The following is a 16,636-nucleotide window of genomic DNA, read 5'->3' on the forward strand; positions in this document are numbered from 1 at the left end:
GCTCTGAGCCATCAGCCCAGAGCCCGACGCAGGGCTCGAACTCACGGATCGCGAGATCGTGACCTGGCTGAAGTCGGACGCTTAACCGACTGCGCCACCCAGGCGCCCGTCTACTTTTAGTTTTTAATAAAACATAGACATTAAGGCAGGAAGGCAGCCATGAATTCCTTGAGGAAGGCCACGCTCTGCATGTTTCAGGTGTCTATCAGTGGGCTGCAGGCTGTAAGGAAATTTACTTTAAGCTGCATTTCTCTTGCCTTTGTTTCCCTCATCATTGGGACCATGAAATCACGTGTGTGTGTGTGTGTATGTGTGTGTGTGTGTGTGTACACGCTGGGGGAAGATCTGATAAAAGAACAGAGTCCTATAGAGGCTAAGTACACAAAAGGATGAGTTTGATAAAATTAAAATAAATATCCTCACATTAAAGAAACTGCCTTTTACCCTTCTCTCCTTGGCATATATTACTGACAACGGACACATGCTTACATCAATATATGGTGTTAAATCCAAGAGGGGAAAAATGAACCAAAAGAAGACACCTATTAATAGACTATTTCTCAAAAGAATGAAATTATGGAAGCATACTACTTAAATATGAGAAATTCCACTCAAAACTGGGCAGCATTTATCCTTTATTCTCATTTATCTCCAAACTGTGGACAATTTGGGGTAGTCTCCTATAGAGGAAATGCAGAACTTGCAGAAGAAATAGTCTAAGTGGCCCAGAGAGTTGATGATGTGTTATTCTGAGCCACGATCAAAAGACGCAGCCTCTGACTAATTGTTTGCTTCTCTTTTGAGAAGCACATTCTGCCCCCAAACAAGTTACACCACGGATCAAATATTAAGAACACTTCAAAATTCATCTCGAAATGGCTCCCCCGAACTATCCAGTACATTTAGTGCTCTAGGCAAAGCTCAGTTCAAATCAAGAAAATTTTACGCCCTGTTTCTCAGCAGCAACGGCATTAGCTCTGTCATTCTTACACATCCAGGCTGAACTTGATGATGACTTAAGTTTCACCTTAGTAAGGCTCCAGAATCAAACACCTGAAGCAATCAGGCCAACGGAGAGAGCACATGACTATTAATCATAAGACCCGAGTATCAGACTCGGAACTGCCCTACACTCAGCTTTGACAATTCATGTCTCTGACTGTCTCCATGCCTCGATATGTCAGTCAGTGAAACAGGAACTATATAATTTTCTATGAAAATCCATTACATGAAGGATACAGAGACCATGATATGTCTGAACACATACAGTCAAAAAATGTATGGCAGATTCTATGTGCTAGCAGAAAGCAAACGGCACAATAATTTGAAATATAAGTAAATGTCTATAAATGAGCGATAGATCGATATTTCCTATCTCAGTATCAGAGATGTCAAAGTTAAATAAGTACACTTGAGTGATTATGAAAAATTAGATATTTAATGGTATGTATTTGTCTCAGAGGATGATTCACATACTCTGTTTTGGCTGCTGGGAAACTCCTGCACCTATGTCTGAACATGCAGTTTCGCTGCTCCCCTAAGAACACTCCATCTTAAGAGCCGTCCTGTTTGCCTCATTCCACCACGGGAGGTTTTTAACGCTGTCGAACATCTAACAGTGTGCTGCTTAGTCCCCCAAATTTCAGCAGGTCTTATCATAAAAATATCACCCACTAAATAAAGCTGAATGTGGGAAAAACATGCTCAATCCCAAAGGCAGGTGCTACTCCACCCATGACCATGATCATCACGAGAAAGGGAGCAGCCCCACTGACTCACTCACTCTTTGGCAGATACTCCGCATCACTTTCGTTCCCACTGGTTTCACCTGAAAAGAGAGAAAGAGTTTCTATTTGTCTTGTCCGACAGTAGGGAGTCCATGGGGATGAGAACAGTGCAAAAGTCTCCATGGGCCGGGAGCCCTGGAGCCAGGGGTAATAAGGACGCTGAGCCGTTCTCCAGACCACCTGGTTACAACAGGGTAGGGCAGTCACAAAAGAAAACAGCCGCTCACGACCAGAGGGGCAACTAATCTACTCTAGCTCCTTCCCACACCCCACCTCCCTCCTCAGCTCCCAGCTCATCCCTGATTCTAAGAAGTCTGGCTCAGAATAGATTCTATTGCTACATTCATGTCCTTGTCCTTATATTCCCAAACAAGATATCAAAGGTAGACACCAACCTGGCTAAATAAAAACCTCAACACAGAACTAACCAGGAATTCAGAGTAAAAGGAACATGTGGGGCTCAGAGGGATAACCACACAAATTTACGGAGAAACATCTGAGCTACTTTATGGTGCTTCTAAGCTACTTCTAGGCCAAATTCAGCATTCCTTTACTCCGAATTCTTACAGTGCTCAGTCTGCTTTGAACTGCTCTTATTTTCCCCAGATTTTAAGTACCTTGGTTATAAGAAGCTATGCTTTTACAAGGGGGTATTTTGCACCACAGTGCTAGCCACATGGCCAATTTACACACATACACACACACACACTTATACACAGAGCTTTCTGAACAAGTGAATGAAACATTTCTAGAGTAAGTCTGAAAAGTTAAAGCAAAATTTAAAAGTGCACAGACAGGGAAAAATCTTTCTGTAACCTGCTTTCCTTTCCCTTTTCTTTCTTTCCAGGCACTTCCAGAGGTTACTAAGGGGTGTGTGATGCTAAGCACACAAGTAGGACTTTCTGTAGCAAGAAAAACAAGGCTAGGAGTCATAAATGAAAAATATATAAGCTTGATGATATAAAAATGGAAATTTCTCCCTAATAAAAATTACTAAATTCAAAACGTGAATGATAAACTGGGAAAATAACTGTAATACACATTGCAGACACAAGGATACATTTCTTCATATTCAAATAGCTGTTACAAATGAATTAGAAAAATTATAGCACAACAGAAAAAGGAATAAAGGGTAGGAATAGGCAATCTATAGAAAAAAATTTATAACTTTCTATAAGCATGACAACTGTCCAAATTTAAAATTAAAGAAATGTAAATTAAAATAATAAATAAGCGACAATATTCAACTGTGCCATGGGAAAAAATAAAAAGCTTTAATAAAACACAGTATTAGTTGGGGCGCCTGGGTGGCGCAGTCGGTTAAGCGTCCGACTTCAGCCAGGTCACGATCTCGCGGTCCAGGAGTTCAAGCCCCGCGTCAGGCTCTGGTCTGATGGCTCAGAGCCTGGAGCCTGTTTCCGATTCTGTGTCTCCCTCTCTCTCTGCCCCTCCCCCGTTCATGCTCTGTCTCTCTCTGTCCCAAAAATAAATAAAAAACGTTGAAAAAAAAATTTTTTTTAAATAAAAAAATTTTAAAAACCCACTGTATTAGTAAAGATTATGCGCAAAAGTCATTTTCAAATGCTTTCCGTAGAAATATAAGCAGTTATTATAATCTGTGGGGCAATTTGGCAGAAGTCATAAAAATTTTACATGTACATATTTTTTGGTTAAGTCCAATGCTAGGTACTGATTCTATAGCTGTATTCTTACCAATATACAAAGTTATATACAAAAAGATATATAATGCAGCATTGTTTGCAGAGCAAAAAAATATATATATACATAGAACTTCAATATCCATAGGTTAAATAAAGTGTGAAACAACCAAAATGTCTATTATGTGTTGATACTAAAAGAGCTCTGAAATATATTAATTAATTTTTTTTAATTTAAAGCAAGATATACAAAGTCTGAATGGTATGAAAAACTATTTGGGTAGGGGCGCCTGGGTGGCTCAGTCAGTTGAGTGTCCGTCTTTGGCTCAAATCATGACCTCGCAGTTTGTGGGTTTGAGCCCCGCACTGGCCTCTGTGCTGACAGCTTGGATCCAGGAGCCTGCTTCGGATTCTGTGACTCCCTCCCCAACGAGCACTCTCTCTTTCTCTCAAAATTAAATAAACATTTAAAAAATAAATAAACAACACACTTGAATTATTCACTCCTCTTAAAAAAAAAACTATTTGGGTAGAAAAAACTATTTGCATGTGCATAAAATTTTCTGGGAGTAGTAGGAGGTTTGGGAAACCTTGGGTTTTCATTTTTTTCTCATTCTACATTATTTTAATATTTGCTGTGCTCATTTAAATTTTATGATAAAGAATAAGAGAATGTTAAAAAATGTTGCTTCCTCATAAGACATGTAACAGAAAAAGTACCTATTTAAATACTGTCTACTGTATAGGTTTTGGGGGTTTGAATTTTTTTTTAAGTAGGCTCCATACCCAAACATGGGGCTTGAACTCACCACCCTGAGATCAAGAGTTGCATGCTCTACTGATTGAGCCTATCAAGCGCCCCCCCCTTTTTTTTTTTTACTAAAAAAAAACTTTTTTAGAGGCACCTGGGTGGCTCAGTTGGTTGAGTGTCCGACTTTCGATCTTGGCTTGGGTCATGATCAGGTGCTGTCAGTGCAGAACCTGCTTGGAATCCTCTCTCCCTCTATCTCTCTGCCCCTCCCCCACTCACATGCCTGTGCTCTCTCTCTCTCTCTCTCTCTCTCTCTCTCTCTCTCTCTGAAAATAAATAAATAAACTTAAAATATTTTTAAAAATTAATTTATTTATAGTAGGCTCCATGCTCAATGTGGGGCTTGAACTCATGGCCAATAGTCCCATGCTCTTGTATACATTTCAGGTGTGCAATATAGCCATTTGACAAGTGCATACATTATGCTGTGCTCACTGCAAGTGTAGCTACCATCTTATAGGCTTTAAACTTCAAATTAACCACCATGATAGAAAGCACACTGGAGCTATGACGTATTACTCAGCATGAAGGAACAAACACCGTGAGCTCCTGAGTCCTGTTTGTGTCCTTAGCATCAGGCACTTCTTAGGGGCCTATCAAGTGTCTGGAAAGAAAGAAATGAAAGGGGAAAGGAAGGAAGAGACCCTACAAAAGCTCATTTAGGTGGCTTTCCTCTATTCACATCTGTAGGTTTTGATGATCCGTGTTCCAAGAAACTGAATGATGGTTAAGGGGCTTGCTTACAAGCCAATAGGAAAATCTATTTAGAATCTATAGGGATCAAAAAAGAAATAGGTTGTCCGTTTTTTACACGTGACTTCAACACACAAAAGTATAATGACAGAACTGAAGAAGGGCAATAAATCATTTTGTAACAACTGATAACTAAAAGTTAAGAAATGTTTAGGTTGGAACAGATTCAGTAAAACCTAGCATGTACTGACAGAGTAGGTAAATACAATTATCTGGTTCTACCAGTCATTGTTGATCTACAGACAAAAGCTTAAGGAGGAAAACAAAATCTGAAAATGTAACTGTGGAGCCAAGAGATCCTCAGGCATGAGACAACTTCCTCAGGCCCACAGGAGGAGTTGGTTACAGAGGCTGGGTAAAAGCATATTTTCTTTGAGCCTTGCAAAAGAAAAACACACTTGTGGGGAAGAGTTACAATTCAGGGATTGTTGTAAGTTCGCAATTCATTCTGTCGAGTTTTTTTCAATAACGATACAGAGAAAAAAAGACTTGGCTTTTCAAAACTTATCTTAGAGCCAAATTTACTGAAATGTTCCTAATCCATAAGGCATAAGACATACAAATAAAGTAAGAGATCAGTAAGAACCTACTTAGTGCAGCATAAGCATCGAGAATGTAGCTGCCAGTAGACTGATATTAATTTAGGAAAATGGTAATGTTTCATAAGAATTTGTCCTGGCCCCAGTGTCTTGAAATCTTACATAATTTGCAATTTACAATTTATTTCCTTATCTAGAAACAGTTGACAATAATGTCTGCCACAAAGGCTATTTAGAAGATTAATGATAATGAGTCTAAAAGGGTCCAGAATAGGGGCGCCTGGGTGGCGCAGTCAGTTAAGCGTCCGACTTCAGCCAGGTCACGATCTCGCGGTCCGGGAGTTCGAGCCCCGCGTCAGGCTCTGGGCTGATGGCTCAGAGCCTGGAGCCTGTTTCCAATTCTGTGTCTCCCTCTCTCTCTGCCCCTCCCCCGTTCATGCTCTGTCTCTCTCTGTCCCAAAAATAAATAAACGTTGAAAAAAAAAATAAAAAAAATAAAAGGGTCCAGAATAATAGCTGGCACCAGTTTTCATCTTCTGTACCTAGTTCTGAAATATACACATAAAAAGCCGTTGACAATATCCTTGTTGAGGATAAAAAAAAAAACACACATGGGGAAATCATTAAACTGCTAAAAATCAAGATTTATGAGAAACATGGCGAGTAACTGTTGGTGACAGAAAAGGGTAGGACTTCATGGTACCATGCTCCTTTCTGCAAACCGACACTTCCTCCACTGGCTCAGCTTCTTCTTCTGTAAAATAAGGACAGTCCCTGCGTCCTAGTGTTGTCATATGTTACACATGAGATAAAGTATGTAGAAAATCTATTACTTCATTCAGTAAGTGGTTCCTATTAGCAGCAGTAACCAAAATGATTTCTTCTGCGGCAGAGAAGATTAGAACATGTTTTGATCACTGCTTTTGAAAATATGGAAACGTGTATCTAAAATGGTGACTAGTTGCTTTTAGAGTAAGAAGAAAGAGGCTCAAATTGGAGCAGGGAGGATTTTATTTTCAGATAGTAATTGTTGGAATGCAGAACAGATTTTCAAGGGAAATTAAGAAATTTCTGTCTTTGGACGTCGGCAAAAATAGGAAACATTCTTCTCTGGGTATGACTTGGCTGTTGTTTCTCGTTTGACAAAAACTGCTAAATTCTGCATGTTCTTTGTCAGAAAACTAAGTTAAGAATCTTGCATGAGGCTAAGAAAATTCTAATAATTCACTATGGATGTTCGGAGTTTCTTAATTAAGACAATGTAAGGTTTGGGTCTCCTGGGTGGCTCAGTTGGTTAAGTGTCCAACTGCAGCTCAGGTCATGATCTCACCACTTGTGAGTCCGAGCCCTGCATCAGGCTCTGTGCTGACAGCTCAGAGCCTGGAGCCTGCTTTGGATTCTTTATCTCCCTCTCTCTCTGCCCTTTCCCTGCTCACTCTGTCTCTCTCAAAAATAAAAAAACATTAATTTTTTTTTTTTTTAAAAAAGACAATGTAGGTTTTATCTAGGCATCTGAAGGATGAAACTACTACTGAACTTAGTAGATGACTACCAGTTCTGTGCCACATACCTGTGGTCTCTATATACCTAATATTCTCGGTTCTACTGAGAGTCTAACTGAAAGAGTCTATACTGAAAGAGACTATAAATCAGTCGGATTATAAAATAACGCAATCTGCCTATGAAAATTAGTCTCATTGGCAGGGATTTGAGGAAGAATAAGAAATAATCCTTATCTTAAAGAAGTTATATTTAAGTGGGATAGATAGGAAAGTAAACCAAGAATTATAATTTACATAAATGTTAAGTTATATGACTCTCCCCTCAAATGCTGGTAGCTCTGGACAGCTGCAACAATTCTTACCTTTTGAGGGAGGTACGTCTTTTCCAGTGTATGGGTGTAACTTTACCCTCTTTTTCCCTCTCTTAGACTCAAATACATCAGCAATTTTCAATACGAGCTGAAAAAAGACCAACAAAGCACAAGTTAAAACTAACACCAGACACTTGGGTGGCTCATTTGGTTAAACGTCCCAGTTTGGCTCAGGTCTTGATCTTTCAGTTTGTGAGTTCAAGCCCCACATCGGGCTCAGTGCGGACAGCACGGAGCCTGCCTTGAATCCTCTGCTTCCCTCTCTCTCTGCCCCTCCCACGCTCACGCACTCTCCCTCTCTCTCAAAAATAAATAAACATTAAAATTTTTTTTTAAATAATAAAAATTTTATTTTTAAGTAATCTCTATGCCTAACGTGGGGCTTGAGCTTACAACCTCAAGATCAAGAGTCACATGCTCCACTGACGGAGCCAGCCGGGTACCTCCCTTTTTTTTTTTTTTTTTTTTTTTTTTAAAGATTCAACACCAAGTTTTCATATTAATTTACTAATGATTTTCACTCAGAGAAAGATCCTTTTTAAAAGTAAAAACGTTGACATTTTTTCAATTTTGAATCTAAACTGATCTTTAGTAATATGATATGTTGTTCTAATAGAAAATCCATATAACATGGGTAGAGAAGGAGGAAAGGCTATCTTCTTTCCAGAAGGACCCAGCACAGGCTCTTAGAGAGATTCCTTGTCACTCCACATCACAACATGCAAGAAACCTGCCTATTGCACTCTGTTTTTTTTTAAAATTCATTCATTTATTTAATTTTTTAAATGTTTATTTATTATTGAGAGACAGAGAGAGACAGAGCATGAGCACAGGAGGGGCAGAGAGAGGCGGAGACACAGAATCTGAAGCAGGCTCCAGGCTCTGAGCTGTCAGCACAGAGCCCAATGTGGGGCTGGAACTCAGAAACTGTGAGATCATGATCTGAGCCAAAGTTGGACGTTTAACCAACTGAGCCACCCAGGTGTCCCATGCACTCTATTTGTTGACCAAGCCTTTCCTATCACCCAGAGTAAGAAGCAGAATACTCCTTCCACTTGGAAGGTGGGGTAAGGCTCAGTTATTTCTGTTCCCAGGAATTCTTCACAAAAAGATAATCATGCTGACAAAGCTTTTGTTAAAGCAAATACTCTCTTTGCTACTGGGAGCACTAATATTACAATTTATTTTACAAATGTCATAAAAATAGGAGGCTCTCAAATGTGCTTTAGGATGAAAACCAGGTTCCATTTAAAAAACATTACTCAGAATTTTTTTCTTTGCTGCTGGGAGGTGTGTGTGAAAGAGACAGATAGACACCGACAAACACAGACACACATACACAGAGTAGGGTTCAAGAAGGAAAGATGGGGTTCCTGGGTGGCTCAGTCAGTTGAGTGTCTGACTCTTGATTTTGGCTCAGGTCATGATCCCAGGGCCTGGGATTGAGTTGGATTCTTTCTCTCCTTCTGCCCCTCTCCCCAACTTGTGCACGTGTGCTATATCTCTTTCTCTCTAAAATAAAAAACTTTTAAAAAGGAGGAAATCTGTGTCAACAATACTCAAGTAAAAAAATATTTCAGGGGTGCCTGGGTGGCTCAGTTGTTTGGGTGTCCAACTTCGGCTCAGGTCATGATCTCACGGTTCGTGAGTTCGAGCCCCGCGTCGGGCTCTGTGCTGACAGCTCAGAGCCTGGAGCCTGCTTCGGATTCTGTGTCTCCCTCTCTCTCTGTTCCTCCCCCACTTGCACTCTGTGTCTCTCTCTCTCAAAAATAAAGATTAAAAAAAATTTTTTTTTAATTTTTTTAAAAAAGAGGAAAAAATCAAGCTGATGAACAGCAACTTTTTTAAAAAATTTGTTATGTTTTTATTTATTTTTGAGAGACAGAACATGAGTGGGGGAAGGGCAGAGAGAGAGGAAGACACAGAATCTGAAGCAGGCTCCAGGCTAGCACAGAGCCCAATGCAGGGCTTGAACTCACAAACCGTGAGGTCATGGACCTGAGTCAAAGTCAGACACTTAGCCTAAGACTGAGCCACCCAGGCACCCCAGTGAACAGCCACTTTTGAAAGGAGGAATTGGGAGGCCTGGCTGGCTCAGTCAGAGCATGCGGCTCTTTATCTTGGGGTTGTGAATTTGAGTCCCACATTGGGTGAAGAGATTGCTTAAATAAACAAACTTAAAAAAATAAAAAAGAGGAATTCATTAGTTTTCCATGTTTATTTCTCTTTCCTCTTAAAATTCCAAGCTTTTTCTTAATTATTAATCCTGATTTAATATATTTAATGCCTCAAATTACAACTGTTAGGAACATAAGAGCCAACAAAGTTTGAGAAGAATGTTCTTGTTTTCTCTTTTGTCCTTGTTTCTCCAGCAATCCTGGCAATCCATAGGCAGTGAATCAGTCCAGCACAAGAAAAATAACATGCGAGAAACATGTGCTTCCAATATGCAGATTATTCCCACATTTTGGATGCGTTTGTTCTTTTAAAGACTTTTGTAGCTGCCATTCAAGTGAAAAATTACCAGTTTTCTTAAATATTACCATTGTAAAAAAACAAGAGAATCCAACATAAAAAGGTATTGTTAGGGGCTATAAGGAAAGACATATGAAAGTAAACATGTATTTTGGGGACATAATGAACAAAAATAGTATAATTATTAATGAGCATCTGAAAATTATACTCAAAAGTAGACTCAAATATTATAAAGGAAAGGAACTATCTGTTCTAGAAAACTATGAGATAAAGTAACAAAATTGAAATTTTGGTTATGAGTTAGGAAGAGTTACCTTGCGGTTGTAGGAAATGTTGTAGAATATTCTTCCTAAGGAATGGTAGAAACCATATTGCTATACACACTTGACGCGACAATATGAGACATTAGGAAATCTATTGTAGCAAACAATCCCACACAGGCTTTCACAGGAGGGAGAGAGGAAGGGTGGGGAACAGGCATATGGACTAGATCAGTGATTTTCAAACTATGAAACCAGTTTCCTTTCCAGGGATAGCTCTAGTCATCAAAGGGGAAGTAAATGAAAACTGCTTTCCTGATGGAATGTTGTTGCTGAAGATACCGAGAAGTCAAAATCTGATTTGCAAGTAGAACATCCTAATAGGATTTAATCCAAGGAGGGTCGCAGTAGAAATGCTAACAGCTTGTTCCTGCCTGACTGTCAAGAGTAAGAGTTCATGGTCATATTTTCCCACCTCACTTCTCAAAAAGACCACTGGGGAAAAATTAGAAAAGGAAAGTTGGATAATATCACCCATAATCAGAAAGAAAATAAGCTTTGAGTACTTGGGGGATCCACATTACCTAAAATACTGAGGCACGAAATTAAAAGAACTGCAAATTTCCTTCAATCTCATTAAAATCTACAATCTATTATTCCCAAATATTTTGTTAATGTCATTCCAAGGACAATATCTTAAATGCAGTTCCTTCTGTGTTTGTATTCTCACCCCTGTGAACACATGATCTGTTGTCTCCGGGCATGTGGGAGGCTGCTTTGTCATGCCAGCATGATATATCAGAGGACTACTGTAGAATGCCCAGCAACTCTTTAAACATCTGATTTTACATATTCTTCACCATACACAGGAGATTAAACAGCTGAGGATTTTTTGGTTTCACTGACAGAGATCTGTTTAGTGCTTTTTTAAAACTGTGTGTCTTTAACTCTTCACATATTAAGGAGGGAGGGGCAGGAAATAGATCAGAAGAATTAAAGTATTGTGGAACAGAATATTTCCCAAGGAACCAATCAGCAGTTACTAAACCAAGAAACAGCTGTGACTTTTGTTTAATGTTAAAATCAGGTGCAAAAATTGTGTGCTAAATGGATACATATTGCTAATTCAGATGGGATTAAGGAAGACTATTTAAATGATCTGCTCTTTTTTTTTCGTTTCTACATAGTTACCCTGAAAACATTCTGAATTACAGAAGAACCAAGTAACATAAACATTTAAAAATGTTGTCATGCAGTTTCTGAAGTGTCCCTCCTTAAAAAAAATATATCTGTCTTAAAAAACATGTATCTGTCTACAAATAATCCCAGTTTCTTCATTTTGGTTCTAATAGCTAATATTTGGTTCCAATAGTCAACATAATTTAGATTTATTGCCTTTTCCCCCTTGAGAGAGATATCAGTTATTTAATGTAATCGCTAATAATTTCTATTCCCGAGTCAAATTTCCTTTCTCTTCCCGCTGAATGGAAATTTTTGCCCCAAATTAAAGGTACATATTTTGTTATTACTGAAAATGTGTAAACTCAGGCACAAAACAGTTCCCTTCAGCAATTATATATATGAGTGAGAATAACCACACTGAAGCCAGCATCATAGAATGTCCTCTTACAGGAGATTCTAGTGCTTCCTTGACACAGGCAGCTGATTTTAATGAGAGCTAAGGTAAATGAAGTGAACCCTCCATCTAAAATCAATTTTCCAAATCCATAGAGAAACCCTGGCAAAAGCCACTCACGCATTTTTCTTTCATGAGCAAAAACCTAAAATTTAAGGCCGCTTTCCAAATCTTCTCATCCCAATAGATCAGTTCTAACCTAGGATTCGTTCCAGTCTAAAGTTTATTTATTCTCATTTATGGAAATGAAGTAAGGGTCAAAGAATTAAATTACTGGTGTCCCTACCCTTGGAAGATTTTTCCTTTTCCTGTTCGCAACTTCTCCAGCTCGGAAAAGCTTCCATTCCGTTAAAGTGACAGGCAAAGTGGTATCCTTTGTGAGCTTTGACCGTAAAAAAGCTTGGGAGGTCTTCAGTTCCATAGTCTTCCGGTGCAGGAACTGAGGTTTGGGAGGAAGCTAAAACAGGAGAAGATGTACCAGTAAGGGTAAGATCATCTAGGTAATGCCTATGTTCTCAAGGCCAAGTTATTTCAGAAAAAGATTTATCTTGTCTTTAAAGTCATCTCAATTGAGGATACCATAATTCCTTTTTTGACCATTTGTAAAGACATTCCTCAGGCTTCTAATCCCAAATTCTACTACAAGGTAATCAAATTTCCAGAAAACAACAGCTCAGAGTCCTCATTAACTCAGGCAGCCTTTGCCTGCAGGGGTGACAAATGCCTTCAGGGATGAGACAGGTAATTTAGGCCACAGACTGTCGTGAGACTAAGGGGGAGCTGTGGTTAACTACAGTGGAACGAAAAGCTCATGGCTTGTTTAAAGGTGTTCATATTCTAATTTTTCTGAGCTGCTAGTAAATGAACAAAAAAACTCCCCCCAAACCAAAGCACACAAAAAGCTGTGTGCTGCCCCAACCCCCCCCACAAAGAACAAAAAAACCCACCACTACCAACAAAACCCATTATTTCAGAACCTCTTCATCTTGGCCCTAGTTAAACCATTTTAATCTTTTTGTGGAGATCATAAACAAGATTCTTATGTTTTCTTATATTAATTATATTTAATGTTTTCTTACACTAATTCTTTGGTCATACCTTTGGTGCTCTGAAAGCACTTTTAGGGGGCGGTAGTTTCCAGGCCGAAGGGGATCTCCACATGGGCAAAGGCTGTATTGGAATATCTTCATATGGATTTTCTTTGGAGGGATCTTAAAAAATAATGGGAAAAAAAGTTTAGAGAAACGTAGTTAAATGGAAACAAAGTGACTACAGCTAGGAAAAGAAATAAAGAACTGACCGAATATGTTCAGCTTCGTATTCTATATTGCTATAGGGATGTAGGTCTCAAAATCAATGGCACTTTAAGTTTATAGACCACTTAGGCATCTAACCGAGCTAAAAGCATTCTCAAAATACTATGCCTAAACATCTACTTCTGAACTGAGCAGTTCACTAAACTAACTGTAAAAACCATTCAAGAACAAAAGAATTTATATGACTAAAGTTACCGTATTGAAAAGAAATATCTAGGGGCACCTGGGTAGCTTGGTTGGTTGAGTGTCTGACTCTTGATTTCAGCTCAGGTCATGATCCCAGGATCGTGAGGTCAAGCCCTGTGTTGGGCTTTGCACTGGGAGTGAGGACTGCTTAAGATTCTTTCTCTCTCTCCCTCTCCCCCCCGCCCCGGCCCTCTCCCCAGCAAGATGTGCATGGTTATAAAACAAAATACCATCCTATAGTTAAGAGTTCCACCACCAAATACATACTCATTAAATTTAATTGCAAAGTTTGTGGACACATACATATGATATCCTCATAGATATTGTCCTCAGACTGTGTATAATAAAGTGCTGAGCCAGAATTTCTTCCAAGTTCTTCATGAATCTTCTGTGAGTTCCGATTTCGAAAGTGCTGAATATCCTCAAATTCAAAGGATTTCCTTAAGAAAGGAGATATGTTTTAAAGTTATATGTTTTAAAACTCTAGTATTCTTTAAATTGGTATGATAGTGAGACATCTATAAGTAAAGGACTTGCATGCAAAATTACAAAGGTGCTTTATCAGATACTTGAGAATAATAAACTAGGCTGGTACCCTATAGGCATGCACCATGAGAAAATTGGAGGCTTTTGGCTAATTACATTCGTGTTCTTTATCGTGTACCTTTATTAAGTTAACCCACTAGTGAAAAGTGAAGCCAAAGCCAGCATGCCCCAAATGAAGCAGAAGAGAATGTACTTACATCCCTACACATTCTTAAAAATATAAAACTCAAGTCTTTCTGATGCTCTTGGGTCCATACACTGTCTTACATATTACCTATACTTCTATTTCCTTTTGTAGGTACTTTCCCCTCGGGTCAATCAACATCTGTAGAATCAACCTAGGCCTCTAACCCATGCAGGGAAGTAGTTCCGTAAGGACAATGCTTAGAAATCATCACCTAGCAAATAAAAACATACCTTTTAGATCTCCCTCTGATTTGTCTGCCATATTTCTTTGGTTCGGGTTCCTGAGAAGAGGCCAAAGAAGACTCTGCACAAGAATTATTTTCACAGTATTTTCTGTCACAGTTTCTTTCTTTACATGGCACAACACCAGACTCAGATAAATATCTGAAAGTCCTACGAGGCTTGGGCAAAGGATTTATAGAAGGTCCACATTCCTGTCCCTCGGGTTCAGAGTAAATATTTTCTAAGCTCTTGGTTATTCCATATGAACTATCCGGAACTTGGAAATTCAGTTCTTTTTCCGAAGAGTCACAATGTTCTAAAGCCAAATTGAAGACTTTATCTGGGGGAAGTGCCTCTATTTTCTTCCACAGTATCTGTGAGGTATAGAAATTTCCTGGAGGTAAGGAAGTCTCTGCATCCAAAACGTCTTTCCAGCTTTCAATCTGTTTGACCTGAGAACATACCCAACTGGATTCTGATTCGTTTCTAAATGGGTGTGTACGATCATCTTCATGTTTCTCACTTTCACCCTCAGTTTGGTCCTGGCTTTTGGCATCTGCATTGATATCTAGACCGACATTTTGAGAGTTGGCTGCATCCAACTTTTTGCTCTTTCCCTCAGCAACAGGATTTTTCTCAAGAATCTCTTGATGACAGTTATTATACCTCACTCCAAAGTCCTTTGGATGCCACCTTTCTGGGTTGGATATACCATTCGTTCTTCCTTCCCACTGAGAAATTTTTTGTTTGATATTTTTGCAGTGGCTTCTTGACAGGGTCTGAAGAGCAGAACGAGAAAAACCGGCATCCATGTTCCCAGTTGGGTGCATGACAAAGTGTGAATTCTACTGAGGTTCCATCATAAGTAACCGTGAAATACTGTATTCTTTATCCTGTCAGTTAGAATCCAAGCAATTCTAGTATTTTCCTTTCATGTTTAACTTGGAAGACTCTTTTTAAAAAGAAGGATTTTGATCACTGGTCCTTGTTGAAAATGGCTACACCTTTATCTTGAATGTTCCTATTAAAATGAGACAAGAATATGTTAACACAGTTTTAGAATTTCCTAATTTAAAGACTACTAAAACACTGCCTCTATCTAGCCCTAAATAATTCATTTACATTGCACATGCAAAAATGTGCCTGTCATCCATTAAGTAATTCAACTCCATAAAGGCATTCCTAAGATGGTGATATAATACAGAGAAAATATTAACTTGTGATATTTCTCAAATTATCAGCTTTAATGTTCTGCCTTATTTAATTTCCTAAAGTTAGGTAGACTGAGGTTTTGTAAGAGATTACACGTAGTAGTATACAATGTTAAAATCCATTCTTTTTTTTTCATTTTTTGACATTTTATTTATTTTTGAGAGGTGGAGAGAGACAGAGCACAAGCAGGGGAGGGGCAGAGAGAGAGGGAGACACAGAATCCAAAGCAGGCTCCAGGTTCTGAGCTGTCAGCACAGAACCCGACGTGGGGTTTGAACTCGTGAACCGCGAGATCATGACCTGAGCTGAAGTCTGATGCTCAACCAGCTGAGCCACCCAGGCGCCCCTAAAGTCAATTCTTTATGGGACCTTCTCTTAAGGAAACAAAGACCAGCAGAGTATTAAAAAAAGTGCACACACACTGAAATACATCTCGAATAACTATGTATGCATCCAGAGGAAGAGCCAGTTAGTCTGGAAGCACGTGAATACCTGATTTCTTCCCCTTGTCCTATGTTGGGGACAACACTAGCCCTCGTTTCACGTCCTCTTATGTCGGCTTTACTGTTAGCAGCACAGGACTCTGTCTGCACAGTGCTAAAGACCATCCAATGTGCCATTAACTATTAGCTGCTTTAAAATATAATAACCTATTTCGTCACTGACTGAACTTTCCACATCTCTGCCACCACACCCTTGGCCCAAATTGCCAAAAATACTTACAGCCACTGACACACTCCTTCCTTTCACATACAGGCTTCACTCATTTAGGCTCATAAATGTTTCCTCAAATGTAAAATGTGGCAAAGAACTTTTCTTATCAAGTGAGCAAAGACCTGATCTCAAGTCAGACTATACTGGTTATAAATAGTAGCTGATTCAAAACTTCCTGAGGCAGGGGTCATCCTTCCTTGAGCTTTGTCTGTGGGGCCTTGATTAACAGGCAGGAAAATATCTTGGCCCAGTTCTGTCAGTGCAGCTGACAGTTCACACACACAATTTATTCCAGGCAGGGCAGCTGCTCATCAGGACTTCTATCAACTTCCATTTAAACCATTCCTACAAGTTTCTAGGAAAACCAGCTTTGCCAGCAAATAACCTTTGATGAGGATCCAATGCAGGAAAATTCTACATAACCTTAAGAAATTGAACTAATGTGAGTGGGAAGAAAAAAAC

At 39.1% G+C, this 16,636-nt stretch overlaps 1 protein-coding gene across 4 annotated transcripts in view; it reads right to left on the reverse strand.

The window, feature by feature from the left end:
- Nucleotides 1-16,636, reverse strand: part of DENND2C (DENN domain containing 2C) — an 89,324-nt gene that overhangs the window by 25,499 nt on the left and 47,189 nt on the right. For all 4 annotated transcript variants that reach the window (XM_023259018.2, XM_023259016.2, XM_023259017.2 and 1 more), the window contains 6 exons: nucleotides 14,258-15,269; nucleotides 13,598-13,734; nucleotides 12,891-13,003; nucleotides 12,079-12,249; nucleotides 7,413-7,509; nucleotides 1,784-1,828 (listed from right to left, as the gene is read on the reverse strand). In XM_023259018.2, the coding sequence (XP_023114786.1) occupies nucleotides 1,784-1,828; nucleotides 7,413-7,509; nucleotides 12,079-12,249; nucleotides 12,891-13,003; nucleotides 13,598-13,734; nucleotides 14,258-15,078 (1,384 nt within the window). In that variant the 5' untranslated portion in view covers nucleotides 15,079-15,269. The remainder of the gene's footprint in view (nucleotides 1-1,783; nucleotides 1,829-7,412; nucleotides 7,510-12,078; nucleotides 12,250-12,890; nucleotides 13,004-13,597; nucleotides 13,735-14,257; nucleotides 15,270-16,636) is intronic.

Source organism: Felis catus, chromosome C1, assembly GCF_018350175.1.
Source record: "Felis catus isolate Fca126 chromosome C1, F.catus_Fca126_mat1.0, whole genome shotgun sequence".
Classification (NCBI taxonomy): Eukaryota; Metazoa; Chordata; class Mammalia; order Carnivora; family Felidae; genus Felis; species Felis catus.